The sequence below is a fragment of the Schistocerca cancellata genome, chromosome 8 (assembly GCF_023864275.1).
Source record: "Schistocerca cancellata isolate TAMUIC-IGC-003103 chromosome 8, iqSchCanc2.1, whole genome shotgun sequence".
NCBI lineage: Eukaryota > Metazoa > Arthropoda > Insecta > Orthoptera > Acrididae > Schistocerca > Schistocerca cancellata.
The window spans coordinates 458,853,148-458,880,310 of NC_064633.1; the positions used below are offsets into that span (position 1 = coordinate 458,853,148).

The window sequence follows — 27,163 nt, forward strand, 5'->3', positions numbered from 1 at the left end:
AATCTATCTTGCTTCCTTAATTTCTAAGACAAAAACCAGAAAAACATGAATTTCAACTAAAATTTTAATTTGTGAGATCCAGAATACTGTTTCTACTAAATTATTATGCAAAAGGAATCTAAATATAAATTTTTAAGTTTCTAGCTCTTTTCTGTTGCGCCAATGATTTTTACAGAAAAACATCCAAATTTCGAGAATGGTTAAAGTTACTGAACTGATATCCAACACATATTGATTTTGTGTTACTCCTGACATGCTAGAAACGTTTCAGGTTATTTACTTCATTTTAAAGTACTGCGCAATATTTATGACGTCAGAGCTAGTTACAGTGGACTAGGCTGGCACACAATGGAAAGACTGATGTGAATTTTATAAGGTGTGAGTCTGCTGCTTCCCTACACACACCCCTCAGATTTAGTGGTAAGGTGGTCCAGTGGATAACCCGTGAAAAACTGAACACAGATCAAGCATGAAAACAGGAAGAAGGTGCACTGAACTGTGAGAAAAAGCAAAATAGGAACGGTGGACGGTCCAAGAATAAGAAGTGCAATAAAGAGCAGCCTGAAGCAGCAACAGCTTCGTCGGAAAGTGGTCCTGGTGTTGGACTGCCAAACGGCCGAACGGTATTAGAAACTCCCTCCTGCCATTTATTTTTTTTCACAACGTTATGAACCGTCCATCCGGTCATTGAAATGTTTGTTCTTTTTCTGTAATCTTGGCTGTTGACATACTACAGATTGGTTGTAGAATATGAGTCATGTGGTAAGAATACGTTACTGTCGCAAGTACATGTGATGAATAATAAGAGCAGGCGAGATACCACAGAGGTCTCACAGAAATGAAAACATCAAATAAACTGGTGTGAACTATATTACAACAAAGGAATTCAAGAGTCAAAACTTCCAAAAGGAACGCAACTTCAAAAACGTTAAAAACCTATGTTTTGACAGAGCACAGAGAAACTGTGTGATTGTAAAACCATTGCGTTCATTTGTTGCAGCTTATGCGACAAACTATTACGTTTTCATCATTGCCTTGATCACATTCACATTCATACGAACACATATCTCATTCACTTACCAGTAGTGCGAATTAGGTGCGTCGATAAGAGATTTCTGTCAAATAATGCATGTACTGTCACTAATGCCGTATGTGACGCACCAGACGTGTTCTCCGGTGCAGGATTCGATTGACTTATCGCCTTGTCATCAATTACACCTCGCTCTTGCAAATCAACGTTAAGCCACGACACAGCCACAAATTTGAAAAAAAAGCGAAAAAAATAATAATTAATTTTGCACGAGGGAGGTTTGCACGGCTCGGTCGCTTGCGGTCCTACACCGTAACAATTTTTTTTTTTTTTGCTCTCATTTTTATTCGTTATCGTTCGTTCTGTTTGTGCGTGGTGGACGTCACATGGCGCTTGTTCAGCTTCATTGTCGATCCATTAACTCAGTTTTTTTATTACAGGGGGTGGCTAACCCTCTCATCGAAAACGTCGAGCTACCGTGCTGGCTGTCTTGTCCCCTGCTCTATACGAGTATTGCACATCTTGAGCTTGGACCGTTCACTGTTTCTATTTTGCTTTTTCTCACAGTCCAGTGCACCTTCTTGCTGCTTTCATGCTTTGTCTGTGTTCAGTTTTTTATTCGCTGTCCACTGGGCCCCTCTTACCACTAAACCTGAGGGGGTGCGATGGGGAGTTCCCTTGTGAGTGCTACGCATGTTCAAAACAACCAGGTGTTTGACAAGGAATGGCTGTAGCTTCATCCAAACGGGCAACCAGCTCTTCTGGAGTGTCTATCGGTATCTCGTACACCATCTCCCCTAACAAACAGAAATCCATTGCCGTGAGCTCCACCACACATTGTCATTGACGTCAGACAATACTTAGTAAATATTTTCCCCAACTGTTGGGTTGGGAGCGATGGGCTAGTACCGTAACCACCACGTTCTCACGGCTGAAGCTGCAGCCGTTATGCGTGAAACACCTGGTTGCTTTGAACGTGTTAGACAATCATTAGCGTGCAGATGCTAGTTGTGCATTAATGTAAACGGACGACATTAGCAGGAACATCTCTAGTACAATGTCCATTACACGGCAAATTGAACTCCGTCTCTCAACATCATAAGTGACGAAACCTCAACGGATGTGTCACGGTGAACCTGTGGTATGTTTTGTCACATAAGAAACTGTGTTTCTCTTTATCTCCTCTAAACACTTCAAAAGTCTGTACATGTAATTTTTTACACTATACTTATATATATAACTTTAAGTCTCCAACTTGATATCACTTTCGTTACACATTTTCTTCTGCCTTCTTAGAAGCCAATTTATTCTTAAATCTGTCTGTAGGTCAAATATTTTCGACAATGTCACATTGCGATGCATCAGCATCCGTTCTGATATGCCCAAAATCTTAGTGTCACTCGATGTTCCCTCCTACAACCCGAACGCTTTTGTCATTGCGCAGCATATTTGTATACGGAGGCGAAGTTGATAATTAGTTGGTGGACCGATTTAAGTTGTAGCTTTCGTCGACTGCAGTACCTGCGTGCACCATATTCTAAATGCCCTCACTTAACAGGTAACGAAACCTAGATACACACTTGCAGGAACGTAAACAAAAAAAGTCCGTACCAACAATACGTTAAATATTCACTACTTATCGTGAAAAAATTTTTATTAACCAGTTTGCCCCATGTCTGTTTGGTACTATTGCCAGAAGAGATTCATGTTTGGAAAGTAAAACGAAGGAGCTGTAGTTTACAGAACGGATTTATCTTACAACGCTCCCAACGCAACTTTGAAAAGGACCTAAGGAACATAGTACTTCCTTCCAATCACTGACAAAGTATAACAACCTCGGCCTCATTGGTTAACGCACAGGCAGCCGTTCCTTGCACGGCTAATCCGTGGACGGAGGAAGAAAGGAAGAGGAACACTGATTACATTGGTACAAGATGTGTAACTCGCTAAGCAATCTGACACAGCTTTGGCCTCTCTAGGATGGCCACGCGGGATAGTCGCGCGGTCTCGGGCGCCTTGTCACGGTCCGCGTGGCTTTTCCCGTCGGAGGTTTGCGTCCTCCCTCGGCCATGGGTGTGTATGTTGTCCTCAGCGTAAGTTGTTTCAGTCAGATTAAGTAGTGCGTAAACTTAGGGACCGATGACCTGAGCAGTTTGGTCGCATAAGACCTTACCACAAATTTCCTAAATTCTCTCCACGGATGCGATGGTGTCACTAGGTGCGAGGTGCCATATTGGAAACTAACGCTTCTAGCGACTAGTAACTGTCCTGTATTTACGTTCGATGTCCCACTCGCGGCGGGCCGGCGCTTTAACTGATGTTTAACTCCGAAGATCGGGAGAAAATTACGTCCTGTCAGAGACTACTTTGGACCCGGAGAGCCAGGTGCGTGCAGTAAGTATTCTCTGTAAATGTGGCAGCATTTACAAACCATCCCCACCGACACCGAATTCTGTGATGACCACAGGGATCGCATAAAAGAAAAAATACATATGGTAGTGATCGGTCACAGTACAAAATTTAAGGGGAAGAGGATCTTGGCCCAGGCGAGTAAGTATTGCTATTCCATAAAAGAGGGAACTGAGATTCGATTATGGTGCAGTAACTTCAGTAGAGAACAGAGTTATACTGTTAGATCAATGGTTCCCAACGTGGGGTAAAATGAAGTTTTCTGATGAAGTAACGAAGTAAATTATTTTTAAAAGTTCATTACTACCATCACTATTTCGTGATACTGATTATATAAGTTAACAATAACGACTTTCTTTAAATACAGTAGAGTCTCGATATTTCAATTCTCGGAATTACGATTGTACCATAAACCCGAGCCTCGTAAAAAAAATTGAAAAAACTTAATACAGTGTATGGAACCTCGATGCGTTTCCCCATCCACTAATGGCACAAAACCTGTTCAACGACGCCAGAAATGCGCTTCTCCCGGGTTTTAATTGTTTACATTAGCGCACTTTTGTTGAAAATGGTTTTAGATTTCTCATTATCGGTAAAATATAGTGTTGCGTTTTGTTTTCTTTGTTGACTTTTTTGCTTTTACACCTAAACATGATATCTGCAACAAAGGAAAGCAAATTCGTGTCTCCGAATGTTAAGTAAGAAGCACTGAAACGACTCGATTAAGGAGAAACAATAAATAAAAATTACTTTCGAATATAGTGTCGACAAACGTTACTGTTGGTGGCTAAGCAAGCAACCGACTTAAACTGAGACACTTTTCTTCAAAGAAATGCTCTGAAGAGTCTCTCAACCGAAAAATTACAAAGAAGTCGGAGTTTGAAGAAGATGAAAAAAAGCTAGCGAGGCGTTCTTCATGTGGTTTACTCTTTGAATATGGCTTTAAAGTTCGAGGTGGTCCCGGTCCCGTTCAACTCGAATCATCGGGACTGTGCTGTGCTACCATTAACGCTTGACAATGTGGTGGAGGTTACAGCTAGTGAAACGAATGTATGAACAATATCTCCAACAGTATAATTGAGACGTATGCATTAGATATGTTTAAATATGTCATGAAAATGTCTTATCTGAGTTGAACATAGTTCCAGCAACAGACCAGAAATTGCTTCACTCTTCACCTGGGAACATAACTAAGCTAATTGACAGCTCAGCACAACAGTAAGTATGTAATGGCTAGTACGTTACTTAGGATCAACTCATTATTACCATTGTTATTATTATTAGTAGTAGTAGTAACAAATGGTTCAAATGGCTCTGAGCACTATGTGACTTAACATCTGAGCTCATCAGTCCCCTAGAACTTAGAACTACTTAAACCTAACTAACCAAAGGACATCACACACATCCATGCCCGAGGCAGGATTCGAACCTGCGACCGTAGCAATCGCCTGTAATCCCTCGGCCACTCCGGACGGCTGCAACAAATGGCAGTCCTCTTGATGTCTCACTGCATTTCGCTAGATTGTTTTGACGTTTCAGCTGTCCTATATAGAACTTCTACCACAAGCTGTATCCGACAAATAGCACGTTCCACAAAAGATCAGAGTGTCTCTGGAGTCACGTCCAGAATGAGTTGCGCAATGTGTGCCTTCAATTTAGCTACGTTCGTAGTTAGAGCCCTGAACACAACTTCTTTCAGATTACACTGTAGAAAGAAAACCACTGCTCAAAATGACATCAATTTTGAACAGCATATCATTGATGCAGGGGGAAACCTCATGGAACAAAAAAATTAACGAAATTTTACAAGTAGATGGCTTCCACCACGTCAACGTCGTACCATATCAGATGGGAGAAATCGGTTTTTAAGTGTTCTGAGGCCAAAAACAACATAAAAAGCAAAATGACGTCCGTTTTTAATTGTCCTGAGACCAGAAACTCAGTAAATAGTAAAATGCCGTCGGTTTCTAATTGTCGTGAGACTGGTGCAAGACATGTGTAAGTAGGCTGTTTAGGTTTTTATGTTGCTAACGTCACGTAGCGCTCTATATGAAAATCACTGAGACTGTGCTGTGTGAAGTCTGTGGCTGGACTCATTGTTGGAATAGTCGCTATTGTAGTGTTGGGCAGTTGGCTATTAACAGCGCGTAGCGTTGCGCAGTTGGAGGTGAGCCGCCAGCAGTGGTGGATGTGGGGAGAGAGATGGCGGTGTTTTGGGAGCGGATGATCTGGACGTGTGTCCATCAGAGACAGTTAATTTGTAATACTGGATATCATGAACTGATATAAAGGGTGAGTCACCTAACATTACCGCTGGATATATTTCGTAAACCACATCAAATACTGACGAATCGATTCCACAGACCGAACGTGAGGAGAGGGGCTAGTGTATTTGGTTAATACAAACCATAAAAAAATGCACGGAAATATGTTTTTTAACACAAACCTACGTTTTTTTAAATGAAACCCCGTTAGTTTTGTTAGCACATCTGAACATATAAACAAATACGTAATCAGCGCCGTTTGTTTCATTGTAAAATGTTAATTACATCCGGAGATATTGTAACCTAAAGTTGACGCTTGAGTACCACTCCGCTGTTCGATCGTGTGTATCGGAGAGCACCGAATTACGTAGGGATCCAAAGGGAACGGTGATGGACCTTAGGTACAGAAGAGACTGGTACAGCACATTACGTCCACATGCTAACACCTTTTTATTGGTCTTTTTCACTGACGCACATGTACATTACCATGAGGGGTGAGGTACACGTACACACGTGGTTTCCGTTTTCAATTACGGATGGAATAGAGTGTGTCCCGACATGTCAAGCCAATAGATGTTCAATGTGGTGGCCATCATTTGCTGCACACAATTGCAATCTCTGGCGTAATGAATGTCGTACATGACGCAGTACATCTGGTGTAATGACGCCGCAGGCTGCCACAATACGTTGTTTCATATCCTCTGGGGTTGTAGGCACATCACGGTACACATTCTCCTTTAACGTACCCCACAGAAAGAAGTCCAGAGGTGTAAGATCAGGAGAACGGGCTGGGCAATTTATGTGTCCTCCACGTCCTATGAAACGCCCGTCGAACATCCTTTCAAGGGTCAGCCTAGTGTTAATTGCGGAATGTGCAGGTGCACCATCATGCTGATACCACATACGTCGACGCGTTTCCAGTGGGACATTTTCGAGTAACGTTGGCAGATCATTCTGTAGAAACGCGATGTATGTTGCAGCTGTTTGGGCCCCTGCAATGAACTGAGGACCAATGAGGTGGTCGCCAATGATTCCGCACCATACATTTACAGACCACGGTCGCTGTCACTCTACCTGTCCGAGCCAGCGAGGAGTGTCCACGGACCAGTAATGCATGTTTCGTAGATTTAATGCCCCGTGGTTTGTGAAACCCGCTTCATCGGTAAACAGGTAGAACTGCAACGCATTCTCTGTTAATGCCCATTGACAGAATTGCACTCGATAATTAAAGTCATCACCATGTAATTGCTGATGTAGCGACACATGAAACGGGTGAAAGCGGTGACGATGCAGTATGCGCATGACACTACTTTGACTCAGTCCACCGGCTCTCGCAATGTCCCGTGTACTCGTGTGTGGGTTCATGGCAACAGCAGCTAACACACCAACTGCACCCGCTTCTCCTGTGACGGGCCTGTTACCGACCCGTTTGCGTGCTACGACCATACCTGTTGCATAGAGTTGGCGGTAGATGTTTTGCAATGTGCGGCACGTTGGATGCTCTCTGTTCGGGTACCGTTCTGCATACACCCTGCAGGCTTCAGCTGCATTTCGTCGACACTCGCCATAGATGAGTATCATCTCCGCGTTTTCAGAGTTCGAATACACCATGGTCACAGTTCCTACAACACTACACTATCACAGACGTCTGGTAACACGGTGTACTACAGTTGGTCTGCGTGCGGAGACGAATGCAGAATAACAATAGCAGCAAGCGCTACATGTGGACACTGCGACAGCTAGACCAAACCACAACAGTGCACTACAGCCACACTCGTAAACACGGTCGTCATCGTAAACATGTCCCTGCAGATGCTGCTCGCCGACCGTGGCCCGTGTTTGTTACAACACGCAACTGAACGTCGGAGGTTTCAAGCGTCAACTTTAGGTTACAATATCTCCGGATGTAATTAACATTTTACAATGCAACAAACGGCACTGATTACGTATTTGTTTATATGTTCAGATGTGCTAACAAAACTAACGTGGTTCCATTTAAAAAAACGTAGGTTTGTGTTAAAAAACATACTTCCGTGCATTTTTGTAGGGTTTGTATTAAACAATTACACTAGCCCCTCTCCTCACGTTCGGTCTGTGGAATCGGTTCGTCAGTATTTGCTGTGGTTTACGAAATATATCCAGCGGTAACGTTAGGTGACTCACCCTTTATATATTATGACTTTTGAACACTATTAAGGTAAATACATTGTTTGTTCTCTATCAAAATCTTTCATTTGCTAACTATGCCTATCAGTATTTAGTGCCTTCATTAGTTAGAATCTTTTATTTAGCTGGTAGTAGTGGCGCTCGCTATATTGCAGTAGTTCGAGTAACGAAGATTTTTGTGAGGTAAGTGATTCATGAAAGGTGTAGGTTATTGTTAGTCAGGGCCATTCTTTTGTAGGGATTTTTCAAAGTCAGATTGCGTTGCGCTAAAATATCGTGTGTCAGTTTAAGAACAGTCAATTATAATTTTTTCTAAGGGGACGTTCCACATGTTCAGTATGCTGTCCACCGTTTTCTACCATAAGCTGAAACCGTTAAACTGCATATTCCACAAAAGATCAGAGTCTCTCAGGGGTCACGTCCAGAATGCGTTGCGCATGTTGGTAATTGGAGCGTTGAGCATGTTTCTCAGATGACCCCACAGCCAGAAGTCACACGGATTAACATCAATTGACCTGGATGGCCAGACTGTAGGAAAACGACAACTGGCAATTCCAGCGTTCCCAAAATGCCTCTGCAGCAGCCACTTCACTAGCTGTGAAAAGTATGAAGGAGTTCCTTCTTGCATAAAAATGATCCTATCCACACATTCTCGCTGTTCAAGTGTTGGAATGACGTTGGTGCGTAAAATACTCTCAAAGCATTTACCAGTTACGGTACAGGTAACAGGACCCGCAGGACACATCTCCTCGAAAAAATACGGCCCTACGATAAACATGCCGTCAAGCCGCACCACACAGTCATCTTTGTGGAATAAAGTGGTACCGATTGATGTGCGTGAGGATTTTTCATAGCCCATATTCTGCAATTCTGCATATCGAATTGTCGTTGTACATGGAAAAGAATTGGCCATTCCTTCCAGAACGAACTTTTCTCTTGCTGGCAGGTCAGCAGGAAGCAGATCCTTAACTTGGATGATTTGGCAAGGACAAAAATGCAGGATGTTTCACAGGACGTACAACGTTAGAACTATTACCCATGCAGTGCATGTTTGCACACCACCGACTGGCCGCTGCTGCAGTGTTGTGGCCACGTCTTCACAGACGTCAGACCAACTGCTTACCTCCTTCTGCCACACTGCATTTCAAAAGAACCTGCCTTTTCGAATATTGTAATAATATTCTCCAGACCCTTAGCAGATATCGGACCTTTTTTTTTTTTTTTTTTTTTTTTTTTTTTTTTTTTTTTTTTTTTTTTTTTTTTTTTTTCCCATTGAGCGCCCGGAACTTTTGCATTGCTAGTGGCACACAGTCACCGTTCTTGTAAAAGAGCCTTACCAGCAGCGCGATCTTTCATTAAGGCAGTCATATTGGGCATCTTGGACGCAAATTAAGGGACAACTGTGTGCCGAGCGTCTGCAGGTGTACATATTCTGATGCTTACAGCGCATCTACTGGTCAAAATTTCGTAATTTCTTTCCACTACGTTTGTCCCTATCCCCGATGTTATTCAATCTGTATATTGAGCAAGCAGTAAAGGAAACAAAAGAAAAGTTCGGAGTAGGTATTAAAATCCATGGAGAAAAAATAAAAACTTTGAGGTTCGCCGATGACATTGTAATTTTGTCAGAGACAGCAAAGGACCTGGAAGAGCAGCTGAACGGAATGGACAGTGTCTTGAAAGGAGGGTATAAGATGAACATCAACAAAAGCAAAACGAGGATAATGGAATGTAGTCGAATTAAGTCGGGTGATGCTGAGGGAATTAGATTAGGAAATGAGACACTTAAAGTAGTAAACGAGTTTTGCTATTTGGGGAGCAATATAACTGATGACAGTCGAAATAGAGAGGATATAAAATGTAGACTGGTAATGGCAAGGAAAGCGTTTCTGAAGAAGAAAAATTTGTTAACATCGAGTATTGATTGAAATGTCAGGAAGTCGTTTCTGAAAGTATTTGTATAGAGTGTAGCCATGTATGGAAGTGAAACGTGGACGATAAATAGTTTAGACAAGAAGAGAATAGAAGCTTTCGAAATGTGGTGCTACAGAAGACCCTGAAGATTAGATGGGTACATCACATAACTAATGAGGAGGTATTGAATAGAATTGGGGAGAAGAGGAGCTTGTGGCACAACTTGACTAGAAGAAGGGATCGGTTGGTAGGACATGTTCTGAGACATCGAGGGATCACCAATTTAGTATTGGAGGGCAGCGTGGAGGGTAAAAATCGAAGAGGGAGACCAAGAGATGAATACACTAAGCAGATTCAGAAGGATTTAGGCTGCAGTAGGTACTGGGAGATGAAGAAGCTTGTACAGGATAGAGTAGCATGGAGAGCTGCATCAAACCAGTCTCAGGACTGAAGACCACAACAACAACAACAACAACAACAACAACAACAACGTTTATCCCCGCGTCAAAAATATGCTGTTTAAATTTTGACGCCATTCTAAGAAGTGGTTCTCTTTCTACAGCGTTTTTAAACTGTAAGTTTAATTATGGACTCCCTGTATATAAGGAGCACTCAGATGAAAACGAGACATATGGAAAAGAAGAAGGTAAACTGTTTATTATTTCCAAAGAAATCGCCATAACTGTTAACACATTTACCTCCCTGTGAGACAAGACGGCCAATGCCTTCATAAAAAAAGTGTTTGCTGTTGCCTACGGAATCACGATTGTACGCAGACTTCGTCCAAAGCAAATCGACGACCACGTATATGAACCCAACAATGCTTCGCAATTGCTAAATAGGTATGGGAATTGGATATACATCCTAACGTCTGACTCCTCCTCTCTCTATCCATATTCTCCTCCCTCATCTTTGGATATATATCCTAACCTCCTTCTCCTCCTCTCTCTATCCCTATTCTCCTCCCCCCTCTCACTATCTTTTCGTTCCAAGTCTATCTGATCATCTTCTCCTTCACTGTCTCTACGTCCATTTCCTCAGCCACCACTTCGCCTAGCTCCTCTGCCCCCTTCTCTCTGACCTTAACCATTGTCTATTGTATTGCCAATTCCGATTCCGTAGTTGTATTCTAAACATAAGACAGTAAGCCACAAATACAACTACCCTGTTTTCTGTGAACATAGACTGCGAGGAGCAAAACAAAACAGCATACTGTTCAGAGAACAGTTGTTGTTTAAAATGTATATAACAAGAAAGAATATGTATGGGGAAAACAAATTGTCGAATGATTTAAGTATCCTACTACCACAGATAAAAAAGACAACAAGGAATAAAAACAAAACGCACATTTTCACACCTGAGCACAGTATAGCATTTCCTTCCTTACAGTCGGTTTTAACAGAGAAGCACAGCATAGCATTTTCTTCCTTACAGTCGGTTTTAACAAAAAAACCTGTATATTGTTGTTTAACAAAATGTCAGGCCTACGTGTGTCTGAATATTTATTGGAGTGTCGAAAAGAAATTTGAAGTCAGTCGGTCAAGAACTTTTCGACATCTTGTTCTAACAACGTTTCCCATTTATATATTACATATATTAAATAAATATGTAGACCATGGCTGTCCGAATGTTCATTAGAAGTAAATCGATCAAGAACTTTTCGAAATTTTCAGTAAAACGTTTCCCCTTTCTACATTAAATATATATTTCTACAGTACATACATTAAAAAATATATATGTTCATCTGAAAGTTCATTAGAGTATCGTGTAAAAATTTGAAGTAAATCGATCAACGTTTCGAGATTTTTGATAGTGACATTTCCCCCTTTATATATTAGATATATTTTCATACTATACATAAATTGAAGAAACGTAGCCTATGTCCGCCTGAATGTTATTTAGAGTATCATGTAAAAATCTGAAGTAAATCAGTCAACGGATTGTCGAGATATTTGGTAAAAATGCTTCACCTTCATACATTACATTAGCCTGTCTCTTCAAATGTTCATTCGACTACTGTATAAAAATCTGACTTAAATCGATCAAGAAATTTTCGAGATGATTGGTAACAATGCTTTCCCTTTATATATTACACATACATTTATATGTTACATATATTAAAAATATATAGCCTATGGTAATCGAAATGTTCATCTGAGTGTCATGTAAAAATTTGAAGTAAATCGGATGACAAACTTTAGAGATTTTTTGTAAAAATGTTTCCTCTTTATGTATTACATATGTATTTATATATTATACATATTAAAAATATGTAGTGTACGTCTGTGTGGTTGTTCATTGGAGTACTGTGTAAAAATTGGAAGTAAATTGGTTATGAAGTTTTTAAGACTTTCTGTAACAACGTTTCTATGTATTACATAGATATTTATATATTAACGAACATATAGGTCACGGCTCTCCATATGTTCATTAGAGTATCACCTAAAAATATGAAACAAATCAGTATAGAAATTTTTGAGATTTTTGGTAAAAACGTTTCCCTTTATGTATTATACTTGTATATTAGATATATTAAAATACATAGCCTCTTCAAATGTTCATTCGACTACTGTATAAAAATCTGACTTAAATCGATCAAGAAATTTTCGAGATGATTGGTAACAATGCTTTCCCTTTATATATTACACATACATTTATATGTTACATATATTAAAAATATATAGCCTATGGTAATCGAAATGTTCATCTGAGTGTCATATAAAAATTTGAAGTAAATCGGATGACAAACTTTAGAGATTTTTTGTAAAAATGTTTCCTCTTTATGTATTACATATATATTTATATATTATACATATTAAAAATATGTAGTGTACGTCTGTCTGGTTGTTCATTAGAGTACTGTGTAAAAATTGGAAGTAAATTGGTTATGAAGTTTTTTAGACTTTCTGTAACAACGTTTCTATGTATTACATTGATATTTATATATTAACGAACATATAGGCCACGGCTCTCCATATGTTCATTAGAGTATCACGTAAAAATGTGAAACAAATCAGTATAGAAATTTTTGAGATTTTTGGTAAAAACGTTTCCCTTTATGTATTATACTTGTATATTAGATATATTAAAATACATAGCCTCTGTCTGAATGTTCATTAGACTATCGTTTAAAATATTGAAGGAAATCGGTGAAGATCTCTTCAAGATTTTCGGTAACAGCATTTCCCCCTTATGTACATTACACATGTATTTATGTATTTTATACACTAACAAGTATATAACCTCTGTCTGTTCGAATGTTCATGAGTATTGTGCAAAAATCCTAACGGATCCGTTCGTCGTACGTCCCACATTGACTGCTGGGGTTATTTCACGCAGTGTTGCTTGTCTGTTAGCACTGACAACCCTATGTAAACGCCGCTGCCCTCGGTCAGTAACTGAAGGCCATCGGCCAATGCCTTGTCCATGGTAAGAGGTAACGCCTGAAATTTGGTATTCTCGGCACACTCTCGACATTGTGGATCTCGATATACTGAATTCTCTAACGATTTCCGAAATGGAATGTCACATGCATCTAGCTCGAACTACCATTCCGCATTCACAGTCTGTCAAATCCCGTCCTGCGGCCATAGCCACGTCAGAAAGCTTTTCACACGAATCACCTAAGTACAAATGACAGATTCGCTAACGCACTGCCCTTTTATACCTTGTGCACCATGTCTATATGAGCTTATCGCTATCCCTTGACTTTTGTTACCTGTGTGTGTATTTAAAAAAATTGTAGCCTATGTCTGCCCTAACGTTTTTTAGAATATTATGTGAAAATATGAAATAAATCAGTGAAGAACTTTTCGGTATTTGGGTACCAGATGTGTATGTATGTTCCACATTTACTCCTAAACCACTGGATAGATTTCAACCAACTATGGTACATATCCTACTTACTATCCGGAAAGAAGTGCTGTGGAGGTAAGTTCCATCTAGCTCCCATAGGATTGGGGTCGATGTGATTAATTTGCGGTAACACTTCATATCCACGCTGCCCTGCATGACTGAAGTGTTGTGCGAGCAGTATTGAAATGCATCCATGAGGTACACATAAACATTTGGATGCCTGAAGAGCACAGAGAAGGAAGGAGATGGATAGTGAGAGGGGCGAGGATGAGAAGGACAGAGAAAGAGGCGAAGAGATCGCCAGAGAAAGGGGGAGAGATATAGGACAGAGATATGGACAGAGATATAGAATGAAGGAGGAGATTTACACAGGGAAAGAGGAGATGGACAGAAAAAGTGAGGAGAAGATGGATGGACAGACATCAGTAGATGGCCATGACATCCTATGAAAGAGGAGGATTACTACTTGGAACATCAGAGCGCAATCCTACAACTTTTATCACAACGAGGTAGAGCCACTAAACATAGATGTATGAAGAGATAGGTAGGAGATCGACAGAAATAGGAGGAGATGAACAGAGAAAAGAGGAGGAGGAGATGGGAGAGATAGAGATAGGAGAAGAAGGAGATGGAAAGAGAGAGGGAGGAGGAGAGGCACACAGAGAGGGGTCAGGAGGTGATGTAAGCTATAAATGTGTGGTACACTTACGTGTATGCAGGTAAAGCCGCAGGTAAAAAGCTAGTATATACGTATTAATGATGTGTTTAGTACAGTCGTGAGAAGAAAAAGATTAAAGCTTTGACTAAATTGCTGAACGTTAAATTTATACGTACCTGTGGAAGTGGCTTCCGCTCTTTTTCTAGATGCAGTCCCGTCAGCTCTATCACACCAGGCAGTCTCGGTCGTGGATAGTTCATGCTGAAGTGATTGTTTACAAGAAGGAGGCTGAAGTTTCTCTCAAAATCACGTATAGGGGGGAGATCAGCGCCGAAATGCTTTTTAAGTACCTCTTCTTGATCTGATATCATTTTATAATTCCATATGTAATGGAAGCGTGCTGTTACGTACGCATTATACAGCCTCTCCCAGAAGGACATGTGGTCCGAGTAGCCGACCATTATATCAGGGGAGCAGGAGGGGTTGTTGGGATTTCCCAGCGCTGCTAGTGCCGGGCTGGGAGCGCCCAGAGAGACGAAGCCAATCATCGGTGGGAATCCCAGCTTGTGCACCAAGCCGTAGTAGCAGTGATGCATGAACCTCTCTAGGATAACCACGTCGAAAGACATCTGGGACCTGCAAACAAAATTAAGATATCGGACTGTTTCAAATGCCCTCTTGATTATGAAACTGTAAAAAAAATCACGGATATCCTCACATAGATGCTTACTTACTGAATTAAATCCTTCATCTGTTGGGATCCTAGCTGCATTTCACATATATCTTTTCTTGTGAGAGCGCAGATGCTCAGTAGTTCAATAGGACTTACATCTGAGGTTGAGGTAAAGTCGAATGAGGCTTTCCAGTAATCATACGACATCGACAGGTCAATTTCAGTATAATTATGGATATTTTCCTGCAGGAAAGAAAAGACTTTTTTGGTATAGTAGCCAGTAACAGTAATCTGAAAGTTGTACAGAACGTACTTCCATTTGCTTCTTATAGTACTGTTCATGCTTGATTCGCACTCTTTAGATCTTTATAGTAAAACTGCAAGATGTAAACACATTTCTTCCACAAATTGCTATAAACGTGGATCAGCAACATTCGTTTATCTATGAAGTTAAGAACTGGTAAGATATCAATAAACCATACCGAAAATGTATTCAATTAACAGCCAAACACTAATTTAAAGAACGTAGCTTGCAGAACACTTGTAAGAGACATGAAATCGGTTTTGGTTAGGCAGAATATTCTAAATCGCCTCTGTAGCCGAAAGATAGGTGTTTTATGTAGAACGTCGCAACGACGCAACGCTAAAAATTCCGCACAATATAATGCAGACATCCTATAAAAGAGGAGGATTATTATTTGTAACATCAGAGTGCAGTCCTACCAGCTGTATCATCAACGAGGTAGAGCCACCAAGTAGAGAAACACCAGTTGATGTTAGCCCCGTCAATACCCATGCCATACACCTACGCCCATTCTTCGTAGAGTACAGATATAGAGAATAATCAGTTACACGAAATCCAGCAACTAAGAAGATAAACACTGAAGTGACAAAAATCATGGAATATTCACTTTCGTGAGCACCTGCTTAACAAAAATGGCAAGAATTCATATAACTCAACTTTTGCAGAGCATCTCAAAACAGAGAAACACACATTTTCTCCGCCATCTATGCTTAACATACGAATTTTACGTATAGTTGACAAGGGCTACAAAATGAATCTATTTGAAGAATTTGAAAAACATAAACATTCTCACGTAAATTCAAAAGATTTGTTGAATGATCAATTTGCATTAAAAACACAACTATTTTGATTGCATAGTATCTCTTATAAAACGTGAAAATTAGTCCATTCCTTTGATATACTAGAACTACATGTCATGTTCTTTCAAATGCAGATACCGGTTGATCACAAAGTCAGTATAAATTTGAAAACTTAATAAACCTCGGAACAATGTAGATAGAGAGGTAAAAATTGACACACATGCTTGGAATGACATGGGGTCTTATTAGAACCAAAAAAAAAAGTATTGCTAGACGCGAGAAAGATCTCTTGCGCGCGTCGTTTGGTGATGATCGTGTGCTCATCCGCCACTTTCGTCTTGCTTAGCCTCCCAGGTCCCCAGACTTCAGTTCATGCGATTATTGGCTTTGGGGTTACCTGAAGCCGCAAGTGTATTGTGATCGACCGACATCTCTAGGGATACTGAAAGACAACATCCGACGCCAATGCCTCACCATAACTCCGGGCATGCTTTACAGTGCTGTTCACAACATTATTCCTCGACTACAGCTATTGCTGAGGATTGATGGTGGACATATTGAGCATTTCCTGTAAAGAACGTCATCTTTGCTTTCTCTTACTTCGTTATGCTAGTTATTGCTATTCTGATCAGATGAAGCGCCATCTGTCGGATATTTTTTGAACTTTTGGTTTTTTTTTGTTCTAATGAAACCCCATGTCATTCCAAGCATGTGTGTCAATTTGTACCTCACTATCTACATTATTCCGTGATTTATTCAGTTTTCAAATTTATACTGACTTTTAATCACCCAGTATATATATATATATATATATATATATATATATATATATATATATATATATATATATATATATATACATATATACATATATAACTTCTTTATATACCTTAGTTATATTTATTGCTAGCACAATACTCGTAGATACATAGATGTCATTCAGTTACTGTAAATTGTCCATCAGTATTTAAAATAATCACATACAGTATGTATATTTCTGGACATGCCATGGAATTATGCTTCAATGAAGAAGATATTGACATCTGCAAAACCAAAACAAAGTATGTTTCTGTAATATACTTTTGATGCATCACGTAAATATACAGCCAAAGTCTAAGGATTCATATCATCCCTAATTTTGATGGCTTCTGAAGATGACATATTAATTTGTAGAAACCGGTAAAATATAATAAAATTTATTTGCAACAGATGCCTGAATTTTATCCTGAGAAGAAAGTATCTCCTGATTCCTGTCGTACCTTCTTCTGCCCGCGTAGTGCAGCAACTCGATGTGACATGGTTAAAACAGGTCATTCGAAGACCACTGCAGGAGTTTTGAGCCATGCCGCCACAATTGCAAAAATTGCAGGTACAGGATTTTGTGCGCAAACTGATCTCTGATTATGTCCCATAAATATTCGACTGGATTCGTGTCAGGCGATCAGGGTGGAAAAATCAATCGCTCGAATTATCCAGAATGTTCCTCAAACCAATCGCGGATTATTATGTCCCTGTGACGGGGCGCATTGTCATTCATAAAAGCTCCAAACGTTGTTTGGCAACACGAAGTGCATGAATGGCGGCAAATAGCCTCCAAGGAGCCTAACATAGGTACTTCCGATGATCGGTTCAGTTGAACCAGAGGACCCAGTCCATTCCATGTAAATGATGCCAACATCATTATGGAACTTCCTGGCAGATTAAAACTGTGTACCGGACCGAGATTCGAACTCGGGACCTTTGCCTTTCGCGGACAAGTGCTCTACCAACTGAGCTACCCAAGCACGAGTCACGCCCCGTTCTCACAGCTTCATTTCTGTCAATACCTCGTCTCCTACCTTCCAAACTTTACAGAAGCTCTTCTGTGAACCTTGCAGAACTAGCAATCCTGAAAGAAAGGATATTGCGGAGACATGGCTTAGCCACAGCCTGGGGGACGTTTCCAGAATGAGATTTTCACTCTGCAGCGGAGTGTGCCCTGATATGAAACTTACTGGCAGATTAAAACTGTCTCCACAATATCTTTTTTCAGGTGTGCTAGTTCTGCAAGGTTCGCAGGAGAGCTTCTGTAAAGTTTGGGTAGGAGACGAGGTACTAGCAGAAGTAAAGCTGTGAGGACGGGTCGTGAGTCGTGCTTGGGTAGCTCAGTTGGTAGACCACTTTCCCGCGAAAGGCAAAGGTCCCGAGTTCAAGTCTCGGTCCGATACACAGTTTTAATCTGCCAGCAAGTTTTATATCAGCGCACACTCCGCTGCAGAGTGAAAATCTCGTTATGGATCATTATGGTACAACCACCAGCTTGCACAGTGCCTTGTTGACAACTTGGGTCCATGGCTTCTTGCGGTCTGCACCACACTGTACCAACTGTAATGGGACTCTTGTGACCAGGTCACAGTTTCCCAGTCATCTAGCGTCCAACTGATATGGTCACAAGCACAGGAGAGGAGCAGCAGACGATGTGCAGTCAGCAATGGCACTTTCATGGGTTGTCTGCTTCCGTAACCCATTAACACCACATTTCACCACACTGTCCTAACGAATACGTTCGTCGTACGTTTCACATTTATCTCTGCTGTTATTTCACGCAGTCTGTTAGTCTGCTAGAACTGACAACCCTATGCAAACGCCGGTGCACACGGTCGTTAAGTGAAGATCATCGGCCACTGCGCTGTCCAACTTGAGAGGTAATGCCTGAAATTTGTTATGCTCGGCACATTCTTGACCCTGTGTATCTCGGAATATTAAATTCCCCAACTATTTCGGAAATGGAATTCCCATTGCAGCTGGCTCTAAATACCATTCCGCGTTCGAAATCTGTTAATTCCCGTCGTGCGGCCATAACCACGTCGGAAACCTTTTCACATGAACCATCCGAGTACAAATGACAGCTCTGCCAGTGCACTGTCCTTTTATAGCTTGTGAAAGAGAGACAGCCGCCACATGTGTATATACGATTCGCTATCCCATGATTTTTGTCACCACAGTGTACAATGCAATATGCTGACAACATACAAGCAATGTTGAAACTGAATATAGCTGCAAGGACTGGGAAAAATATGGGCAATTAACCATAACCCGTTGGTCAGTTCAGTAGCAGAGCAGGATTAGCCTCGAGGTGTGGCCGCGTCGTTATTTTTATTTTTTTATTTTTTTTTTTTTTTTTTTTTTGACGCGATGCGTCAATGCCTAATATGTTGTGAGAAGCTGAAATTTGGCAATGGACGTGACAAAATTTGCAATCTTAACGCTTACCTCGCCGTCCACGTACAGTTATTCAATAATGAAACACAACCCATTTCTCTGTCGCCCAGCCAGTTACATCAACTACTCACTTAACAAGGAAATCGAAATGAGTCTTGATTACTGGTATTACCTGGAAGTGGAGCACAAAAAATTGCTACATTGCACGAAATAAAAAGATAATTTCGCCCGATTTTTGACAGTTGGAATGCCAGGTAGGGTAACGTGGCCCGGACGGTAAAAGTGGCCATTGCATATGTTTTGCCCTGAATAGTGCTGCTGCCTATCGAGAAGTGGTCAAATTAGTTCCAATATACACCATCATTTTTGTCAGTGACTTTGACACAGGAAGTTTGTTCCGTTATATTTTAGTAAAAACTTTTCTGATTTTTAGTCATCTAATGTGATGTAAGCAAGCTATACTAGTCTTGTTGCCTCACTTATATTTAGAGTAATACCTTTTTACCCACTTGTTTCAACAAAGTCTTCTGGGCTATAAACGTAGTTCCTTTTTGTTTGTTCCTGTCTGATAGTTTCATCTGTGAACCACTAAAGCCAGCAGCTGTCCGATCGGGAATCGTGGCCACATTACTCGCCGGGAAAAGTACCCAATTTGTTTACCCTGCAACGGCACAGGAGTCAGTAATTATTTTTTCTTATGAAATTAATTTTAACTACAAGAAGACTATCCTTTTACGAGAAGAAAGTATATCTTTGTTTTAAGAGCGTCAGAATACTTAATTTCACAGAAGAAGAAATTTACTTGCAACTATTACATCAGGCAAAGAAACTACAAACCAAGTTCAATTCGCGGCACCTACACGGATTTTGTCTCAGTTAGGAACGTCTTGTACGGGATGCATTCTGCCCTTGTGATGCCAAATGAGAAGCTGCTAGGATAAAAAAGCAGTGGAATTATCAGGATTCGTCTAATGGAAATTACGGCTGTAGGGACTGGCGACATTTCGATCACATATCCCACAGTCATAGACCGCTCCCCTTGCTACCTTGTAGGCCGTAGTCGGGTAGTTACAGCAGGTCTAAGGCCTAATCCCCGAATGATGTTCAAGTTTACGTTTAGAATATTGTATCTTCCCGCTGTCTAACATTTTTCCAAGAAGACGGGCTCCGCTTTCTGCTGGTATGCAAAGATATTACCCGAAATAGCGATCCTTGCCAGTCGGCAACATGGCCATGCTTACGCCCAAGATACAAGGAGAGGAAGTAGCAGCACACTACATGTCAGTCAGCAACTGTCCATTTTCTGTCTTGTCCGTCCCATAGAAAACGTGGAGCTTTTTGTATTGCTGCAATCAAGGGCCTCTTGCGAGATACCCACTCCAAATATCCACTGTACCATTGCGAAGCTCCTTTGCACTCTCGATGAGATGAACCTGAATTCCTTAGCTGTAGAAATTTTTGCCTGGTTTAAAAGTGATTGCCATTTGACAAGGCATGACACTCGTCTTCAATCTCTGTTGATTAGCATCTTTGTACAAGTACTGTTCCTTGCCAGGGATGGGAAAAGTCAACCTGTCTGTAAAAACCGATACCAGTATTTTAGCTCAAAATAACAGAAATTTTTCACAATTGTGAGGCCTTGGTTATAACAGTATTTTTATGTTTTACTTATAGCTGAGGTCTCCTCCTTGTGACGGAACAAGTAGTGCATGGATGTGTCTTCAAACCATGTGAGAGAGTCTTCGTGGTTTGGAAGTATCCTCCAGGCATAGGACATTCTAGGGGAAGTGAAGCTTGTCAATGGGTCCACAATTTCTCCAGTGTGCAAATATAGGGCTGCACCACTCGCTCTTACATTTCTAAGTTCCAGTCGACCTTCACACAGAGGGAGAGTGAGAGGGTGAGCGTGTGTCAGCAGAATTTAAATAGCAAACTCACTGCTAATCCAAACACCGCCTTCAGTCTGCATGTCATCGCTGTCGGTAGCAGGACAACCTGAGCCATGTATGTCTGCTTGTTCACCACGTGAAAACTAAGGTGCTCAAGAAGCTGTAGTAGGTCTGTGCGTCAGAGGTGATTCTGGTGGACTTCTGTGCATATCTCCTGCAGTAGACGTCTACAGACCATCATAGCCGTACATTGCATGTCCTGTGTGAAGGTAATTCCCAAATATCTACTCACATCCACCTGTGGGATAGGAGCTATGCAGTCCTCCTGGAGGCTCCTTCCAATATGCATCACCACCGACTTGGCAACGTTCATGTGGCTTCTCGCCGCCAATCCACATGACTTGATCCATTCAAGCACGGTGTGCACCTAATCAGCTGATTGGGCCAGCAGTAGAAGTTTTGCAGCAGACACTCTGCAGTGAATAGTGTGGCTCCTCAACGTAATTACCGAGAGCCTGTGTTTCAGCCCTCCTATGGTCAGTACCAGTCCGATCGCTTAAAAGGTTATGCAGAATGGGCATCCTTATCGAACCGGACGCCAGATCGGTAAGGGACCCATTGTACGTCCATTTACCAGTATGTTGGATGATGCTCCATGTCGTGAAAGGTGCAAAACTACGTCGAAGTAGTCATGTGAGAAGCCAGAACTGAGGTAAGAAAATTATGATGCACTCTGTCGAAAGCATGGTTGAATCAGTTAAGATCACAGCAGCTAGAAGGTATAGGATGTGGAGATAGCTATCAAATTTCTACATTCGCTCGTGGCCGTTTGCATCTTGGTCTCTTCTCCCTGCGTCGTTTGCTCCATTGAAAAGATTATTGGTAGTACACTCTTTACTCGCGCCGCCAGAAGCCAAGCAAAGATCTTGTAGTCCGAATTTAACATTGTAATCAGGCGGTAGTCCTCGATCGTTCGTCCTCTTGAATGCTTGCGTACAGGAATGAGTAGTCCATCGACGAAGGCAGCTGGCATGCTGAAACTGGGGGTCATCATCTCTCTCGGTGCATGGCGATCCAACAGGGCATCTTGTCTAACTCGTTTTCTATGTCCTCCTGCATAATTTCCGCTAAATGCTGTGACACTGAGGGTGCGTGACATGTGCTGTAAAATGTCTTTATCATCCCCCTCCAATATATTCTTTTCCCGGTAAAATCGTATAATGGTCTTCAGTGGTTTTCTCAATGGCCGCCTGGATCGTTAAGGATCGACCATCCGATAAGGTGAAGTCCTTGATTGATTCTTGTTGGCGTCAATGGCTATCGAGCACGATGTTGCCCAAAGATGGGGTTTCGCCGGTCGCTCGGTCTTGACAGCACGACCACACAACCTCTTCCAATTTTCGGCATGTAAGAGAACATATTGTGGCTTTAATACAGCGGCTTACCATCTGTGGGTCTGGTGACAACGGTTGGGATGCTAGTTCGTGAAGTAACGTGCAATAAAAGCCCAACAAAGTAAGACGATACCATGCAACTATGTCCTTTCCATATTGTATTAGCGTCCTTCAGAACGCATGCTTTGCATATTCCATCCACCTCGCCAATGTAGAACTATCAAAGAAGACGTCGTTGACGGTCCGCCTATATGGCGGCGATAATCTGACGGAATTCTGGGTCCTGGAATGTGTTACGTTTATCTTACAGATCACATGGTGACCGCACATATCATATGAAGGCACTACGGTCAGAGAAGGCAAGTGGCCATCGCTCGGCGTTCAACACTCCTGGGGCAAGATCGTGTGAAACGTAGATGCGATCAAGACGAAAGGCAGTGACTGGTGAGATATGTGTGTCCATGGTGGTCGCCTTGTACTTCCCCCTTAGTAACGATGAGAAGCAGGTCCCGCACCAGTATCCGAAGTTCTTGACAAGTCGAAAAATAAGGGATCCAGTGATTGCGGTGGAAAAAACTGTTAAAATCGCCGCCGAAATACACTCCTGGAAATGGAAAAAAGAACACATTGACACCGGTGTGTCAGACCCACCATACTTGCTCCGGACACTGCGAGAGGGCTGTACAAGCAATGATCACACGCACGGCACAGCGGACACACCAGGTACCGCGGTGTTGGCCGTCGAATGGCGCTAGCTGCGCAGCATTTGTGCACCGCCGCCGTCAGTGTCAGCCAGTTTACCGTGGCATACGAAGCTCCATCGCAGTCTTTAACACTGGTAGCATGCCGCGACAGCGTGGACGTGAACCGTATGTGCAGTTGACGGACTTTGAGCGAGGGCGTATAGTGGGCATGCGGGTGGCCGGGTGGACGTACCGCCGAATTGCTCAACACGTGGGGCGTGAGGTCTCCACAGTACATCGATGTTGTCGCCAGTGGTCGGCGGAAGGTGCACGTGCCCGTCGACCTGGGACCGGACCGCAACGACGCACGGATGCACGCCAAGACCGTAGGATCCTACGCAGTGCCGTAGGGGACCGCACCGCCACTTCCCAGCAAATTAGGGACACTGTTGCTTCTGGGGTATCGGCGAGGACCATTCGCAACCGTCTCCATGAAGCTGGGCTACGGTCCCGCACACCGTTAGGCCGTCTTCCGCTCACGCCCCAACATCGTGCAGCCCACCTCCAGTGGTGTCGCGACAGGCGTGAATGGAGGGACGAATGGAGACGTGTCGTCTTCAGCGATGAGAGTCGCTTCTGCCTTGGTGCCAATGATGGTCGTATGCGTGTTTGGCGCCGTGCAGGTGAGCGCCACAATCAGGACTGCATACGACCGAGGCACACAGGGCCAACACCCGGCATCATGGTGTGCGGAGCGATCTCCTACACTGGCCGTACACCACTGGTGATCGTCGAGGGGACACTGAATAGTGCACGGTACATCCAAACCGTCATCGAACCCATCGTTCTACCATTCCTAGACCGGCAAGGGAACTTTCTGTTCCAACAGGACAATGCACGTCCGCATGTATCTCGTGCCACCCAACGTGCTCTAGAAGGTGTAAGTCAACTACCCTGGCCAGCAAGATCTCCGGATCTGTCCCCCATTGAGCATGTTTGGGACTGGATGAAGCGTCGTCTCACGCGGTCTGCATGTCCAGCACGAACACTGGTCCAACTGAGGCGCCAGGTGGAAATGGCATGGCAAGCCGTTCCACAGGACTACATCCAGCATCTCTACGATCGTCTCCATGGGAGAATAGCAGCCTGCATTGCTGCGAAAGGTGGATATACACTGTACTAGTGCCGACATTGTGCATGCTCTGTTGCCTGTGTCTATGTGCCTGTGGTTCTGTCAGTGTGATCATGTGATGTATCTGACCCCAGGAATGTGTCAATAAAGTTTCCCCTTCCTGGGACAATGAATTCACGGTGTTCTTATTTCCATTTCCAGGAGTGTATGTTAATCGTAACAACCAAGAAACAGAGACGATTTCCTCCAAGTAGAACTGCAATCTCTCCCAGCGTTTGTTGGTTCCTGATGGAAGTAAACGTTAATAATACGTGTGCCCAGTGCCACGATCGCCATCCTCCTAGCTGAAGGGAGGTAGGTCACATCTTCGATTTCAGTATCATCCTGCACTAGTATCACGAACTGCTGCCAGTCCAATCCATCGATGTCATGTCACATTACCATGGAAGTCAGGGAGGGAAGCTATGGGAACTTCTTGCAATAAAGCGGAAGCATCTCTTGCAGCATATGGAGCCTGACCATTGTTCCAGTCGTATTGAGGTTAACTGTAGTGATACGATAAACCTGTCATCGACCTTCAGGTGCTATGTAACTCATTAGGTCAGAAATGCCTGTTGAGCATCAAGCTGCATTTTTTTCAAATTCGGCTGGACCTGTTCCTAAAGGGCCCACAACACTGGCACGGGCCCCTACAGTGTAACGTCCTTCTCCCACGTTGCTGAACGTACAGCAAGACCATCTTTCATCGTCTACTCAGGGCACAAGATGGTTGCGTGGGGGGAGGGGGTGGGGACAGTACCCATCTCGTAGACTGATGGCTAATCGCTCAGCTGTGGGTAATACGTAACTTCCTCGTTCCCATTCTGCGTTCCCAGACAGCAGCCAGTGGTGGCTGCCTCCATGGGAGCGTGTCGTGGCAGAAGGAGACCTCATCCTCCAGCAGATGATCCCAAGTCTTTCTGAAGTTGCTCTGCGCCTCTGCTTACAACGCTTAGGGTATCGTTGATTTTGGGTGTGTCCATCGGTGGTAGGTGAAGACTTGACTCACGATGCTCTTGCACAAAGGCCACAGCTAGCAAGATCAGTGAGTCTATCGCCATTCTATCGTCATGAACCTTGTCATCTGTCTTTGGGGAAGGTGCTGTCAGAGTGGAGTCTGCAACACGGATAACGGACGTTTCATATTGCGACTACATCGGAGGATGCTGTGTTACATCATAAGAGGGTGCCACATGCTGTGGTGAAGTGGCAGCAGTCGTGATGGCGGCAACGTAAGTCATGGCAAGCTGCATCGGCTGTGATGGCAGTACCATGTCTGTAAGCAGCAGCTGCGTCTTCCAGCATTGGATGCATTCGGATCAGAGTTGCCACTCCTTCTCACATCTAGAACAGGATTTTGGTTGTCTGAGGTAAATGACGATGGCACTCCAATACACAGATATGTGAGAACAAGTTCAGACCTGTCGGACTCCGTTCAGGACAGGATATGTTCGGAATTGCGTCCATCTTTCCTTAACATGAATATGCACTGTGCCGTACAGGAGTCCAATAGAAGTACAAATATGCTGATTGTGCGGAGTCCCAAACCAGCACCATCGACGTCCATAGTACCCTCGTTGGCCTCAGCGTGGCAAAAATTAAGGTCTTGTTTCGTTTCCCAAATGATCTGTTCCCAAGTTGCGTTGTTGATTATCTTTACATATACTATACTACTCATTAAGGATAAATGTATGCTGCTGAGATTTTGATCTCTTCTTCCAAAAGTCGTTCTACTTCAAGTGCTTTTGGTCGTGCAAATTTGTTTTGGAACATAAATCTGAGCTTCAGTTTTCCGTATTCAACTATATGCCTAGGTCGGCGCACACGAAATGGCCGATTACTGAGTAAACAACACGAGCGCTCGCTCCACATTGAGGACACAAACAACACATCTGCACCACTGCACTGCCTAAGGCAAAGTTCTCCTGCGAAACTTGCAGGACTAGCAGGCCGGACGTTGTGGCCGAGCAGTTCTAGGCGCTTCAGTCCGGAACCGCGCTGCTGCTGCGGTCGCAGGTTCGAATCCTGCCTCGGGTACGGATGTGTGTGATGTCCTTAGGTTAGTTAGGTTTAACTAGTTCTAAGTCTAGGGGACTGATGATCTCAGATGTGAAGTCCCATAGTGTTTATAACCATCTGACCTATTTGAACCAGGGCTAGCACTTGTGGAAGATAGGATGTTGAAGAGACAAGGTTTAGCCACAGCCTGGGGGATATAAACAGAATGAAATTTTCACTCTGAAGTGAAGTGTGCACTGACATGAAACTCCCTGGAAGCTTAAAATTGTCTTTCTGCCGGAAGTCGTCCTGCAATTTTCGCAGGAGACCTTCTGGGTAGTTTGGAAGGTCGGAGATGAGGTACTGGCAGAAGTGAAGCTATGAGGAAGGGTCGTGCGCCAAGCTTGGGTAGCTCAATCTTTAGAGCACTTGCAAAAGGCAAAGGCTCCACATTCGAATTTCGGTCCAGCACACGGTTTTAATCTGCCAGTAAGCTTTATACCAGCGCACATTCTGCTGAAGAATCAAGATTTCATTCTCCAAGGTTGTAGCTAAGCCGTTTCTCCACAATGGTGCCAGTCCTGCAAGTTCTGCAGGAGAGCTTCTGTGAAGTTCGTATGGTAGGAGACAAGATACTGGCGGAAGTACAGCTATGAGGAGGGGTCGTGAGTCGTGCTTGGGTAGCTCAGTGGGTAGAGCACTTGTCCGCAAAAGGCAAAGGTCCCACATCCGATACTCAGTCCAGCACGAAATT

At 42.9% G+C, this 27,163-nt stretch overlaps 1 protein-coding gene across 1 annotated transcript in view; it reads right to left on the reverse strand.

The window, feature by feature from the left end:
* Nucleotides 1–27,163, reverse strand: part of LOC126095628 (UDP-glycosyltransferase UGT5-like) — a 57,433-nt gene that overhangs the window by 21,168 nt on the left and 9,102 nt on the right. Inside the window, exons 2-3 of the mRNA XM_049910392.1 lie at nt 15,031–15,212; nt 14,473–14,932 (exon numbers count right to left, since the gene is read on the reverse strand). Coding sequence (XP_049766349.1) covers nt 14,473–14,932; nt 15,031–15,212 — 642 coding nt within the window. The remainder of the gene's footprint in view (nt 1–14,472; nt 14,933–15,030; nt 15,213–27,163) is intronic.